General features: G+C 31.2%; 3 protein-coding genes across 4 annotated transcripts; 1 reads left to right on the top strand and 2 right to left on the bottom strand.

The window, feature by feature from the left end:
* Positions 1–2,512: 2,512 nt before the first annotated feature.
* On the bottom strand, positions 2,513–3,130 carry LOC116404385 (pollen-specific leucine-rich repeat extensin-like protein 3). The gene is made up of 2 exons (XM_031886735.1): positions 3,115–3,130; positions 2,513–3,018 (listed from the first exon to the last, which is right to left on the bottom strand). Exons 1-2 carry the CDS (start codon positions 3,128–3,130, stop codon positions 2,513–2,515), a joined length of 522 nt encoding a protein of 173 aa, XP_031742595.1.
* A 2,467-nt stretch (positions 3,131–5,597) lies between these two features.
* On the top strand, positions 5,598–9,494 carry LOC101202922 (putative transcription factor bHLH041). Of its 2 annotated transcripts, none has more exons than XM_011661691.2 (8): positions 5,598–5,757; positions 6,022–6,138; positions 6,286–6,391; positions 6,487–6,501; positions 6,611–6,673; positions 6,913–7,602; positions 7,852–8,247; positions 9,148–9,494. In XM_011661691.2, exons 1-8 carry the CDS (start codon positions 5,738–5,740, stop codon positions 9,214–9,216), a joined length of 1,476 nt encoding a protein of 491 aa, XP_011659993.1. In that variant the 5' UTR covers positions 5,598–5,737; the 3' UTR covers positions 9,217–9,494. The 2 variants fall into 2 exon arrangements, with proteins under 2 accessions (XP_011659993.1, XP_011659992.1); XM_011661690.2 differs by having other exon boundaries at positions 5,619–5,937.
* A 2,987-nt stretch (positions 9,495–12,481) lies between these two features.
* LOC105436332 (30S ribosomal protein S16-2, chloroplastic/mitochondrial) lies at positions 12,482–15,115 on the bottom strand. Its single transcript, XM_011661692.2, has 3 exons — positions 14,868–15,115; positions 14,703–14,748; positions 12,482–13,228 (listed from the first exon to the last, which is right to left on the bottom strand). Exons 1-3 carry the CDS (start codon positions 14,998–15,000, stop codon positions 13,024–13,026), a joined length of 384 nt encoding a protein of 127 aa, XP_011659994.1. The 5' UTR covers positions 15,001–15,115; the 3' UTR covers positions 12,482–13,023.
* Between the last annotated feature and the right edge of the window lie 21 nt (positions 15,116–15,136).

The following is a 15,136-nucleotide window of genomic DNA, read 5'->3' on the forward strand; positions in this document are numbered from 1 at the left end:
GGGTCACCAATGTCAGAATCAAGATGGTGGTGTGGTAGAGGGGGTGGAATGACCATTTGAGGGTTGTCAACATCTGAATCAAAATGATGTGGAGGAGGAGGTGTAATTACCATTTGATGAGGTCTGTCAACATCAGAATCAAAATGATATGGTGGAGGGGGTAGAATGACCATTCGAGGAACATCAACATCTGAATCAAAACGATGATGAGGTCGAGGGGGTGGAATGACCATTTGAGACCTGCCAACGTGAAGTTTTCGTGGGATAACCATATGAGGGTCATCAACGTCAGATTGTGGGTCAACATTAAGCAATACTGTAAATACACAAACAAAGAATCATAATACATACATACGAGATATATACTCTTATATATATAAGGGAAATATGATATTCATGTTTACCATGACAATGTGACATTGTAGCTACGAATAAAATAGATATAAATAGAATAAGACTTCTTTTTGTTTTTTCCATCATGATCAATAGAAAATGGAGAATAGAAGATCAATCTTACTTGTGGAAATGGTTCGAAGAAAGGGGTTTATATAGAAACAAGAATTATAGTTTAATTCTAACTTGTAGATAACTTAATAAACTTGAAATAGTTATAGTTATACCAAACAATTTTAATGGGTAACACTCAACAATCTTTCACTTATATCTAAAAACAATCAAATATTGTTAGAGATTTTAATTACTTTTTAGTACATTAGAGAAATTAAGTTAGCATCAACAAAAAAAGTTGTCCAAAAATACATATGCATAAATAACTTTTTTCAAAAAGAAAAAAACTTCCCATAATAACAAATAATAATAATAATAATAAAAGAAATCTTAGTTAATGTGTAAATTAATTATTGATGGTTAGCTTAAAATAGTCAAAATAACGGTCTGAATCTCTCATCTCTTATTTGTACTAAAAAATGAAAATTATTAACCAAACTATTGGGATAATTTTATCTAATTTAATTGGGTTCATAATTTTAAATAGTATTGTTGAGTGAGAAATATTGAACTAATCACGGGCACATCATTTCTTAAATTAATGACGAAACTTTAAATATATGACTAATTAAAAGTTGACATATGTTCCAATTAAATTCAAAACATAAATTGACAAATTCTGATGACATCACATGTTTTCATCATTATTTTTTTATCAAAATAATTATTTTGGTTCAAATAAATATTACAGCCATTTGGATCAAAGTTCAGTTGCACCAAAAAATACAAAATTCATATGGTTGGTCCAAGAAGCCATGTCTATGGACCAACCAACTCAAGTCTATAACTTAATTTTTGTAAAGAAAAGTAATTACCAAGTGGCAAATTTTAATTGGAATACATCCTGCGAAATTACATTAGATGACCAAAAAAAGACGATAATCTGCTTTTAAATTTATTATTTTTTGTAATTTTAAAAATGTAAATGACAAAAACTCGTAATTTTGCTATTTTTGCAAACTCACGTACTATATTGACTATATAGGTGCAAATTCACCCAAGTATTTTTCATTTTTTTTTTTTATAAAATTATTAGTCCTAGAGATATTATTTCTTAAATAAAATAAAGCTTTAAAAAAATCATGAATGTTGTAAAATTGAGGAGCACAACGGTACACAACAAAATCATAAATATGGAGAACATGTAATATAATAATATTATACAAAATAACTCAAATTGATTTAAAACTTTTCGGTATCTCCACATTAATTGAATTCTTTCGTTAATGTATTATTTTTACACCATCACAAGATTTTATAATAACCACTTGGTCTTGTTATAGCAATACTATTTAAAAGTTTCTCAATTAGGTACCTTCAACATTTTTTTTAAAATCCTTATTTGTTATAGTTTTTACTTTTTGCTACCGTTTTTATTACAATTTACTTTTTTAGTTTTCTTTCATTTTTTTGCTACGATGTTTACTATTTCCTTCTCAAACTAATATAGTTACTCGCAAACGCATACTATTGTAACAAAAACTAAAATAGTCCAACCCCAAACACAGACTATTGTAATCCAACTACGTTAAAGAACCCATCTACAAAGGTAGAATCTCCAAAAGTCTAATTGGTGCCACCTCTTCTCTCTCCGGTCTCGCTGCTTTGCACCTTTGGTCGAGCCCTATAATAATATATATCCACCTTAAACGCCTCCTAAGAGTGTATGATTGTAGAATACATGGACAACATATACCCATGAAATTAGTGAGTGAAGACCACTTAGCTTGTTTCTAAATACACTATATATATGCATGGACATATAGTATTTATAATAGTAAGTATTATTATTATTATTAGCTTATTACGCTCAATACTTCAAGGGAAGCAACAAGAAATGAATCACACATCTAAAGTTGTGATCGAATTGCATGCAATAAAAGTTGCTTTATAGAGGAGGTAGGGGATTATCGTTATGATATCACTAAACATTACTTTGTGGATGGAACATGTGGAGGGGGAGGCGATGGGATGGCCATTTGGGGGTCATCGACGATGTTCGATTTTAAAGGCGAATTTGATGTGGTGGAGGAGGGGGAATAACCATTTGAGGGCCGCCAACATCGGAATCAAGATGATGGTGTGGTGGAGGAGGTGAAATGACCATTTGAGGGCCACCAATGTCAGAATCAAGATGATGGTGTGGAGGAGGGGGTGGGATGACCATTTGAGGCCCGCCAACATCGGATTGTGGATGTTTGTGCGGCGGAGGTGGTGGGATGACCATTTGAAGGCCACCAATGTCCGAATTAAGATGATGGTGTGGTGGAGGGGGTGGAATGACCAATTGAGGGCCACCAACATCGGATTGTGGAAGCTTGTGCGGTGGAGGAGGAGGAATAACCATTTGAGGGCCACCTACATCTGAATCAAGATGATGGTGTGGTGGAGGTGGTGGAATGACCATATGTGGGCCACCAACGTCTGAATCAAGATGATGATGTGGCGGAGGGGGTGGAATGACCAATTGAGGTCCGCCAACATCAGATTGTGGGTCAACATGAAGCAACACTGTAAATACACAAACAAAGAATTACAATACATGCATACGTGATATATGTATATGTATATATATACGAATGAAAAATAATATTCTTGAATACGTACCACGACAATGTGACATTGTGGCTATGGATAAAAGCGACAGAAAGAGAAGATAAATTGTTTGTGTTTTCTCCATATTGGTCACTAGAAAATGGAGAATAGAAGATTAATCTTGTGGAAATGGATGGAGGAGTGAAGGGTTTATATAAGATGGTTTTGTTGGCCAAAACAAGAATTATAGTTTAATCATAATTGGTAGGCAACTTAATAAAACTGAAATTGATAAAGTTATACTCAAACAGTTTTAATTGTCCATTTTAATGCCTAAAACTCAACAATCTTAACTTTCATCTAAAAACATCCAATATCGTGCTTAAGAGAATTTAATTACTACTTAGAGAAATTAGATGAGAATCAACAAAAATAGTTGTCCATGAAAAAATAAATTCATATGCTCGTATTACCTCTCTAACTCTCTAACTCCTTACTTAAGCACTCCTTCAACTCAAATTCTCGCCCAAGTTCTTTTGGAGATACAAATATTCTTTCAAAAAATGAATTAGAGATTTAAGTACTAAATATCGAACCACATCGCATCAAATCAATATATATAGTTTACAATATAAAGCACAAAAATAGGACTTCAAATATTCTTTGAACACAACTTTCAAAGGGTTATGGGAACAAAATCCCTTTTCTTATTTTTCCTCAAACATTTTAGAAAATCTTTTTTATCTCTTCAAATTATTGTAGACGATTTCTTGGAGTATTCATGGATAGAATTTGAAATAAAATCCTTGAAATTTATATATATATGAGTAATTGTAATGGATGGTCATATGAGAAATAATAATTAAGAATATAGCAACATTTAAAAATAATTACAAATATAGCAAAACTATCGTTGATAGACTTGGATCGCTGATAGACTCGTATGGTATATCAGTGATAGACCAATATTTACAACATGGTCTATTAGACTTCTATCATTGATAGAATTTGACAAATTTTACTATATTTACAAACATTTTAAATGTTATTACATACTTAATTATTTTAAATCTAATTGCTAAATGTAAGTATATATACATATTGACATACAACACATACACGTTGATATATCCGTGTAAGACCCAACCAAACCCACCTTTGGTTCATATGAGTCTCCACCCAATGTTGATGCCATCACATGATAAAGAAACCACAAGAAAAGACAAAAGACAGACAGAGAGGCTGAGAAATTAAAAGAGCTTTGAGTCAACAACTCATGAAAGAAGACCTCAATGAATGATTGAATCATACTCTTTACATCTCAATAACAAAAACTACTTCTTTTTAGTTTCCAAATCATTTTTTGGATTTTTAAACCGTTGATAAAAATTAGGAGATGACAAAGAAAGAAATTTGAATTAAAAAGTGATGTCTATATACTTAATTTACAAAAACTAAAAAAAAATGTTACGAAAATGGAACATACAAGATTAAGCTTTGTCTATTCATTAATTAATTTTAAATATTAATGTAGCATTAATATCTATTAATTAATTTTAATTAATTATGGAATAAAATTTAAAATTAATTTAAAAAGTGGTAAATGTATAACAAGACTAAGTTAATCATAGAAAGATTGTTAAAAATAAAAATAAAATATTGATAAAATATTAGGATAGTTGTAAATTTAGCCACTATATGCAAAATAATTAAGTATATAGCAACATTTTTTAAAAATTGTAAATATAACAAAATTTATCCAATTCTATCAATGATAGAAGTTTATCACCGATAAACCATGTTGTAAATATTGATTTATAATTGATAGATCATATAAATCTATCCGTGATATAAGTTTATCAGAGATAATTTTGTTATATTTGTAATTTTTTTTTAATGTATTCTTAATTATTATTCCTAAAATAAGTTTATCAGAGATAGTTTTGTTATATTTGTAATTTTTTTAATGTATCATTAATTATTATTTCTAAAATGGTCATCAATTATAATTACCTAAAATTACTTTAATAAATTTTGTCTTTTAGTGATTTTTTTAAATATATATTTTTATATTTTTAAAAAGTCTCTTAGTTGTAATTATTTTAAATTAATTAATAGACATTTTAAACTAGGTACTAAAAATAAGTAGTTAGTAAAAAAAAAATAAAAGTATAAACCTTGTTATATAGACACCAAACTTGAACAAAATTCAAATCTGAAGAAGTAAAATTATCGTACAAAATTCGTACAAAATTGCTAAAGTTAAAATCTAGTCAAAAGAAAACTCAAAATTTAAAAACTAAAAACATAACATTTTGAAATCTATCAACTATACAAACCAAATCCAAAATCTCTAACACCAAAAGAAAAAAGTAATAATTTTCAAAGAGAAGAAGAAGAAGAAAGAAATGGATAAAAAAGAACAAAATTTTGTTTTATTTTCAAAACTCTTCAAAGGGTGGACTTTGACCCACTACTTTTCCAATCTTGAAATAATCTCTCTCTCTCTCTCTCTCTCTCTCTCTCATATATTATCTCTTGGCATTCCATTCTTGAAAAAGTCACTGTTTCCATTTCTCTCTCAATCTTTCCTACTTTTCAATCAACTCCCTAAAAGAAAAAAGACTTCCACTTATATATGAATACCAAATCTTCTAACATTCCATAGAGTTTCATCATTTCAAAAAAAAAATGTATGAAGAAGAACATCATCAAGTAAGAACAACAAAATAGAATAATACAAATCTTCTTCCAATATTTTGATAAATTTTTCCCCAATATGGATATTGCCTTTCAACTCCATCAACCCCATCTCCATTCCTTTCTTCAAGATATAATGCAATCTTTTGGTTGCACTTACATTTGCCTTTGGTCTTATTTCCCTCAACCATCAAAGTCTCTCTCTTTTTTCTCTTATAGTAAATTTTCATTTTTGCTCTTTTGGGTTGTTTTTGCTGATGTTTTCATCTTATTTTGCAGTTGCTTGAGGTTTTCAGATGGATTATTCTTGAAGGAATTTGATCAAGAACAAGTTGGGAGTTTATCTCTGTTGCTTTTTCGAGAATATCAACAGTTAGAATTCAGTGTTGATGACGGGTAATTGTTGTTACTAGTTGGTTAACATTTCCCATTTCGGTAACGGTTTGGTTTTTGGTTTTGTCCAAGACTAAAAACCAATCGATTATCAAACATAACGGTTCGGCCTAAGTCGTTTTGCTTTTTTGTGTTATTATATATTTGTAGGCTTATTCCAGGACTTGCATATAAACATAATGATCCTTGTTTGAAATTGGAGAATTCTGAGCTTCAAACTTATGCTTCTGCTGATGTACAAAAACAGTTTTATCTTGTAAGTTTCATTTTTTGTTTGATCACTTCAAATTCAAATTGTGTTTATATATATTCATTTGTTTTTGTTTTTGTTTTCTTGGTTTGTTTGTTCAGGCAGCTGGGATTCAGGTTGGTTATATTATTCTATGGGAATGAATTTGGTTGTGAGTACCTTTTAGAAAGTTAGAAGTTTTACTTGAAGATTAAACATTTTTGGTTTCTTCTTCGCCTTCGTTAGACTTCGATCTTCTTGGGAAGCATCCATGGTGAAATTGAGCTTGGTTTCTCTAACGTTTCTCAGGTGAACAATCACAAACTTTACCGTATATTCAAAAAGTTTTAAACTGATTATCATGTTGAATGGTTTGAATATGTTACCTGCTACTTTAAACGACCAAGTTTGGAGGTATCACTGAGAAATATGTTGTATAAACATTCTGCTTAAGTAATTGTTTTCTGTTTTCTTTATTTGTTGATCCTTAACATATTAATTAGTTCAAAGTTGGATTGATTGAATAGTTTTTTTTTTAAGGATTTCAGGTTGATATTGAGATGATAATAAGCAGTTTGGTTCCTGTTGATGTTGTTGCTCCCAAGGTTCCAATAATGGAGCTTCCTCAGCCATCCACAAAATCAAAACTAATCCCGAGTCTAAGTTCGATCCCGATCCTGAACCCAAACGCGCTTTCATCTTCATCTTCTTCGTTAAGATCATTGTCAATGGACAGCCCTGCAGAATCACCCTTCCCAACAGCTGACATTCCCATTCTTCAAAGCCAGCTTCAACCTTCCTCCATGGACTCCATTTTTGCTCAAGCAAGAAACCTTCAATTCCCCACACCAGAAGCCTTAGATGAGGCCATGACAAGAACAATTCTAGCAGTTCTTTCTTCACCAGCCTGTTCATCTTCTTCCTCTGTTCATCCGCCTTTAGAGAAGCTTCCTCCAAGCTATCGTTTGAATGTAAAAGCTAGTGCTTTCAAGAAATTTGCGCTAGTTTTAACTCCGACCATGCGGTTGAATCGAAATTTGAGCACTAGGCAAAGCTTGCTTAAGAGATCATTGGCTTTCATGACAAACTTGAATCTCATGAGAGTTCGAGAACGCATGCCGACAACGAGTCGACCGACAAGCTCGCAACTACATCATGTGATATCAGAACGACGACGGAGGGAGAAGCTCAATGACAGCTTTCAAGCATTGAAATCTCTACTCCCACCCGGAACCAAGGTTTGATCTTTTTTACCATGTTTGAAATGGCTTTTTAAAAAATTACAAATATAACAAAATCTATTAGAGAGTAGATTTCTATCACTAATATAGACCCCTCATAATTGATGAGCTTTATTGTTGATCGACTTTTAATAGTGATTAGTCTATCGATTGATAGATTTTGTGAGCTATATCTAAGTTTTGCCATATCTACTCATACTTTAATCCTGATTATTATATTTATAACCGTTTGTTTGATTAATGCAGAAAGATAAAGGATCAGTGCTAACAACAACAAGGGAGTATATGAGTTCATTGAAAGCTCAAGTAGCTGAGCTTAGCAGAAGGAACCAACAATTGGAAGCACAACTTTTACAAAGTTGTAAAGAAGAAGAAAAAGAAGAAGCAATACTTTTTCCACAAAAAGAAATTAGATTTAGGGTTGGAATTTCACAAGTTCAAGAATCAACCTCAGAAGGTCAAATTATAGATTTGAATATAGCAACTAGAGGAGAATTTTCTTCATTGACAAATATAGTGATTGGAGTTCTTGAGTTCTTGAAGCAGCTTAACAATGTGAGAGTTGTATCCATGGAAGGCAACACCCAGTTAACACCTTCTTCAAGTTCTATTAACCACCTAACTTTGAGATTAATCATTGAGGTAATTAGATATTGCTTCATTCTTAGCTTTCTGCTAACTAAAATATGAAACCCCAAGTATTCGTTTGGTAACTATTTCGAGGGTGTTTGGGATATTGAGTTGAGTTCTTAAGTCCGAAATTGTTGGAGTCAGAAAGTTTGTGTTTAGGAGTTAGTTTGGAGCTAAAAACATTAAAGAGCGAAAGAGGAGAAGAATTGAGTTTCTTGATTAAAACGTATCCAAAGTTTAATAGTGAACGTTGTTGAAGTTGACGGAGTTAGAATTATTTAACAACGACTAATTATGAAGTTTTTGGTTATTTGAAAAGTAAAACTTCTTTTCTCTTTTTTTCTTACCTCTCTACAATAAAATTCTTAAACAAAAACTTTCAAAATCTGACTTGGTTTTTGAAAAAATTGGTGGAGAGTTTAGAGACTTAATTTTCAAAAACTAAAATCCAAAAATCAAATAATCACTTATGAACAGAATAACAATACAATTTCCATCCATATAATTCAAATTAAACTTCTACTATCAGTCAATCAAAAACCAAACAAAACTTGTTTCAAACGACTTTTCAGGTATTAATAAACGTATTTTTAAGCGTTTAGGTGAAAAAAAAGTGTTTCAAAATAGATGCGGAACGATCCAAGAAATAACATTATTAACACTATTTAGACAACCTCATGGAAGGTTCAATTGTCAATCAAGAAAGTGAGTAGGAAAGGAAAGTGAAATGAATCAACTTTAAGTAATCATTTGTCACTTTGAAATATCAAATATCCATTAGGAAATGGGAAGGAAATTAGGTGTTAAAGAGCAGGTAGATAAATTAAGTAGAAAAATTAGATTTCTTTTTTCTTTTTGTTTTAGGCTTAAAATTTTCTACTTTTCTTACTTTCTTTCTTCTTATTGAATTAGGAGAATGAATGGGACAAGTCAGCCTTCCAGGAAGCAGTGGAAAGAGTTGTCTCTGACCTGGCAAAATGAAAGATATATAGACCAACCCCAATCTGCCATGTGGATCTTCCAAGTCACCACTATTTTTTTCTCCTATTTCTTGTGTTATTATTATTATTATTATTATAATGATATATAGATTATTCATTAGTGGTTATATTATAGTTCTTTTTGTTTTTATGTACTTTTTATTTTTATTTTTTTTTTGTCTCCTTTACTTAGGGTTTAGGGTGGCAAGTTTTGTTCTCAATATCTATTATTATTGTTATTAATTAAGATAATAAAGTCTTTGCTATATCTTACAAAAATGGTATTAATATTGTGTTTTTTTTCTTTTTACTTCTATGAAAAGCATCTCTAGAAAGTACATATAGACAAGTTTTGTTTGCAACCCAAACAAACTTTTTTCGAATAAGAAGACAAACGATTTCCCTTTTAATGAAATAGTCATTTATCTATTTACTTTATTGATATGTTTGGAGTTTTTTCTTTTATATTTAAACGAAATCTAAATCATGGGCATTAGAAAGACACATATTTTAGAATTTTTAAAATAAATAAGGAAATGGATTGAAAGTCAATAAGTTTATGCATTTATGGGTTAAAAGAATGAGTTGGATATGATATATTTATTCCTCAAAATTATTTATTACTTCTGACATTATATTATATTATAAAGTAGTGTCCAATGCATATATTTTACTTTACAAGTATAGCATTAAGTAGAAAGTAAAAGCAACAATTACATTGGGAAATAGCAGAATGTAGAAAGATCACCTCAGTTCAAATATTTTGAAAATGGAAACTGATGCATTAATGTTTAACTAAAGTGTAAGTCTGTGGAAAGGAATGTTAATTATTTGTCTCCATTTTTTTGTTTGAGTGGAAAAGTGTTAAAGAGTTTGTAGAAGAAGCCGTCGCCCAAATTGACTAAAGCTTTTGAGAGAGACTTAATAAAGCAAATATATGATATCGTCAATATTCGTCTTTCAAGATCCACCAACCAATGCAAGACTGAATTTTTAACACTTTTCACTTCTTCTTCTTCCTTTTCCCTTTTCAACTCATTCTATGGACAACACTGTTAAAAGGTTTAATTTTATAATTAAATTAATTTAACTATTTTATTAAGTTTATTACAAAGAAATGCTAAAAATTATAATTAATTTAAATGTGAATTTTTTTTTTTATTATTCTTTTTAAAACAAGAGAAACTTTTCCCTGCATGTCCTCAGATTCTCCAACCTCGACTCAACCAATAATATACTATAAAAAAAATATAAAAAAATCGGCAAAAGTGCTTTAAAATACAAAATCGAAACAATTAGTTTTATTTTTTAATAGTTGTCTATTATAGTAATTTGTTTTTGAGAAGTTGTCAGGATGGTCAGATCATCCTTTTAGACGTAATAGGTCACAAGCATCCAGAAGACCGATTGCTTCTTAACAATATCATCACAATCAATGGGAATGTATTATTTGTGCTTATTTGGTAGGATTAGCGAACTTAACTATTTTAAAGAAAAATATATTTTTTTTGTACGCATAAAATTGATCTTTTGTTGACCGTATATATATAGCAATCATAAATTTATAAGGTAGAAGTCATTATAACGATAATCATTCGCAACACTAGAATTAGTTGTTGAAACATTCTCACAGGGTTCTAACCAAGGTAGTGTGGGTAATGAAATCTTTATTAAAAAACTTATTCAATAAAATATTTTTAAATATAGTAAAATGAGCTGTCTTATTTGCAAATATAGTAAAATCTTATTTTCTATTCATAGCATAGAATCAAATAGACTCTAACTTATTTTACAATATTTGTAAATATTTTTAATAATTTTATCATTTGAAACTATTTTTTTCAATCAATTAATTTCTTTAATTATTATTATTTAAATTTATTAATGGGATTATACTTTGATGTTGGCTGCGAATTGAAACTTAATGTTTTCATATTTCTTATGTGAGAGTCAGAAAAAGGCTTAGAGACGACGGTGTTGACTGTCTATTTTTCATTGACAATTACGTATGATTACTCAAAATATCATTTTCTATTAAAATTATAATTCAATAATATCATTATTCTTATGAAATTATAAAATAGAGAAGCTTTGGATAAATCTGCCCATAGTTGTATTTGGTATGAATTATTTGTTTTTCCAACCCAATCCTTACCTTAACTTTATACAAAAAAAAAAAAAAAACATAAAATAAATAGTTGATATCTAAGTTTAAACTTTTAAAAGATGGCTTACCTAAATTTTCACGTTTGATCTAAAAGAAAATTCCACTTTTAATTTTTATGTTTAAAATATAATACAAAAGAACTTATAGATATAATAAAATATAGACTTAGCTCTCATACTTTGTTATTAGTAATTAACTACGTTGCTAATATGAGTCTATTAATGATAGTCTATTCTATATAGGAATTTATCACGGACATTGACACAATTTCAAAGTCACACAAATTCCAATCTAGGAACCAATTATAGACCCTCTAGAATTCTAAACTTGATTAGAGAATTGGGATTGTGACGTTTTTTCAGTACCTCCATACTTTTAAGATTTAAGATTATTATACTAATCATGTTGCTGACCTATTCTTATTTTTGTCAGTTTTCACATTGTCTTGGATTAGATGACTTGGAATTATTTTATTCTAATGATCAATTTGGGTTTAAAGAAACCTTGATGTTGTCAGTTGCACCAAGTTGGAGGTTTTGGGATTTTGAATTGACTGAGGCAGCTAATAATAAGATGTCAAATCTTTGGGTTTAATGGAAGTTGGATTACTATATTACTATATTCCATTTTGTGTTCATAACTTCACGTGGACATGGAGATTTCAACGTTTCACCCTTTCTCACAAATTTTGAATACTTTTCTAATACAACGTGAAGTATGCATGTAGATTTGGCAATACTAACTCTAATTGTAGATTTGAGTACTTCACCTTTGTTTTCTATTTTCACTACCTCTGCTTTAAGCCAATTTAACTCGTCCCCTAATTGATGACCGTTTGATTAAGGTATAGAGAGTTGTGAAAACCATAGCATAGAGATTGAGAGAGACAACAAGGCTTAATTTCTAAAACAAAGAATGGAGAAACGAAATCGTTAACAACCAAAACTGCAAAAAGGAATTTCATGTTCTCAAAGTGAAATATTTTCTTCCATGCATCCAAGGAAGCAGTAAAGTCGCACAAGGAATATTTGCGCCAGCTGATGAAAGAGTTGGGGAGTGGAAAATTGTAAACTTCACGAGGAGTTTGTAGGCCCATGACTAAAAACACATCAATTACATGTCTTATTAGTTACATTGTGCAACTTAAGAGTTCACAACTCTCAAGGCTTTACAACTTCGCTCCTTGTCTCAAACAGACGAGGGTAAGTCAGCTCAGCAAATGAGTGGATATAGGTATCAAATGAATAAAAAGTGATAAAAGATGGCGTTTTCAAAATCTCGCTACTAGAAAAGCAAAATGAATATAACATAACATAACAAAGGAAGAACAAAACATGTTTAAATTAGACAACAATATCATGTTTTCTCAACGTAATGGCTAATCTTCGGTGAGACAAGCTCAGTCCAACAACCCTACTATGCCTTGATACTGGAGGATTGGACGTTGATAATATCTACAGACTCCATTTTAATGTTCCAGAATAAACTGAAACTACTTGGCTTTTTCTAATTCCCCATCAAAAACTGCATCTTGTAATCAAAGGTAAATGGACCGATTTATTGAACTATTTTACCTGAACAACAGGACGAGTTAGAAATCACATTTGAATGATTCCAGAGCCCGAGATTTTTCTGAAAGTTCTATGAATCGGCTTCACCATTGGAACCATCAGTTGGCTTCTTCGCTGGAGTGACGAAGCGTCCGCTCAAAGGATCAACAGGACGAGTATCACGTGGTCCACCTTTACGTCCCATTGCAACCATTGGGGGTGGTGGAAGTAACCCTGATCTAAAAAGAATACGCTGCACGGGGTCCGAAGGCTGAGCACCAACTGAAAGCCAATACCTAGATGGATGGGAAAGGGTGATGAGTGAATGATTAGTACAAAAGACAAGATTGTTGTGCCTATGAGTTAGATGAATACTACCATAGTAAAACATCATAGCTGATGCAGCAAAATAATCTAAATTATCTAGTCTCAGCTAATAGCAATTCTTTTTTAAATATAGGATCAAGTAAAAGAAAGAAAAAGAAAAGGAGGGCTTATGAGAATTTAGAGCAATCAAGGGACTGGGGGAATTTAGAATTGATAGGATCTAAGCCACAAAGAACTCAGACACCAAACTCTAAATGCTAAAAACTTATGCCTGATGGTTTACTTTTATACATTGCATGAGATCACTACAATAAGAATGATCTTCTAAGACAACAATTTCATCTTAAATTTTTTGTCCTCTGAGATGTCTACTAATCATTAATCAGAACTTGAATTAGAAACAGAAGACTTTAAATTCCTAAGGAGCAGTCTAATCACTTCATCAAATGACTAGATGCTCCAAAAAGTAAGGATTCCCTCATCCTCTCCATCAACTTGATAGCCAGCTACTACAGTTAAAAGCTTATGATATTAAGAAAATATAATCACTTCTCAACCATCCAAAACGTTTTCCATTCTTTGATTCATCAGGTGCAAAATGTGAGAACTGTTAGTATGAAATGGTATAAAAAGAAATATAGCATAAATTTGGAATTAGGACCTCTTGTTTCTATAGCACGTTGCTTCACCACCACGTCTTACAGTTTCAGCTAATTTGTATTGTTAACATATTAAACCAACTACGATAAGTACATTAACAGCAAGATAAGGTAAATGCTTCGTTCATGTGTCAGAAAGTCAAATATTAGTGATCCCTCCAATTTTGATGATGGAATTGATCCCGCAAAAGGTGGGATTATTCAGGGTGGGTTCCATGATTTGTATTGGTGCAGAATGAACAAACCAAACAAACGCGGATATGATATATAGTCTGTTTTGGGAATTCACAACACACTCATTCATTGACTTTGACGGACTAGAGGTTTGTTGTATGGTCAATAAGACGAGATCTACAAGTTAGAGGTATAATATCATGAAAGTTGGTCTGCTATTAGTCTCCCCATTGATTATGGGCTACGAGTTCCTAAGGAAGACAGAAGACCCCATTCATGTTAATGATAAATAAAAATGAATATCGTCCGGAAGAAAATCTGGAAACCATTCATTTACTAATATACCAGAATATCTACATTTACGGGCTGGTTTGTGTCCCATAACCAAAAATAAATGAAATAAGCTAGTCATTTTCTTAATAACACTCTAAGCAACATGGAGAGAAATCGAAACTTTCAAAAGAAAAATCAAGTAAAAGTCGATTGAACAGCACTGACAACAGAGTAAACTATTCTGACTAATAAATAATCTAGCATTTACAATTGCAATCAAGAACCAAGCATATTTTAGAATGAATTAAAGTAACATAAGTAAAAAACAATCACTTACTTCACTCTTTCAAAATTAAGACCCATTCGTTTACCACCATCCTGACCTACAAACAAAAAAAAAAAAAAAAAAAAACCCAAATCAAAGAAAAACAGAAAAGGAACATTAAAATCAAGAGTCTAAATTCCAATACTCAAATTAGCAATAAGTAATGAATCAACCAACCTGGTAAGGGATTATAGTAACCTAGAATCTCAAGATGTTTGCCGTCACGAGGAGATCGGCTATCGGCAGCCATGACCCTGTAAAACGGCTTGTTCTTACAACCAAACCTGGACAATCGAATTCGAACCACCATTTTCGAGCTCGTAAAACCCTACAAAAATTTTGAAAATTCGGCAAATTGAAATGAGGATGGAGTAAAGAACAGAAGTGACGCCTCCACTTCTCACTGGGTAGGGCTCCGGGTTCCGGTTCTCTACCATTTTATATTC

The sequence above is a fragment of the Cucumis sativus genome, chromosome 1 (genome assembly GCF_000004075.3).
Source record: "Cucumis sativus cultivar 9930 chromosome 1, Cucumber_9930_V3, whole genome shotgun sequence".
NCBI lineage: Eukaryota > Viridiplantae > Streptophyta > Magnoliopsida > Cucurbitales > Cucurbitaceae > Cucumis > Cucumis sativus.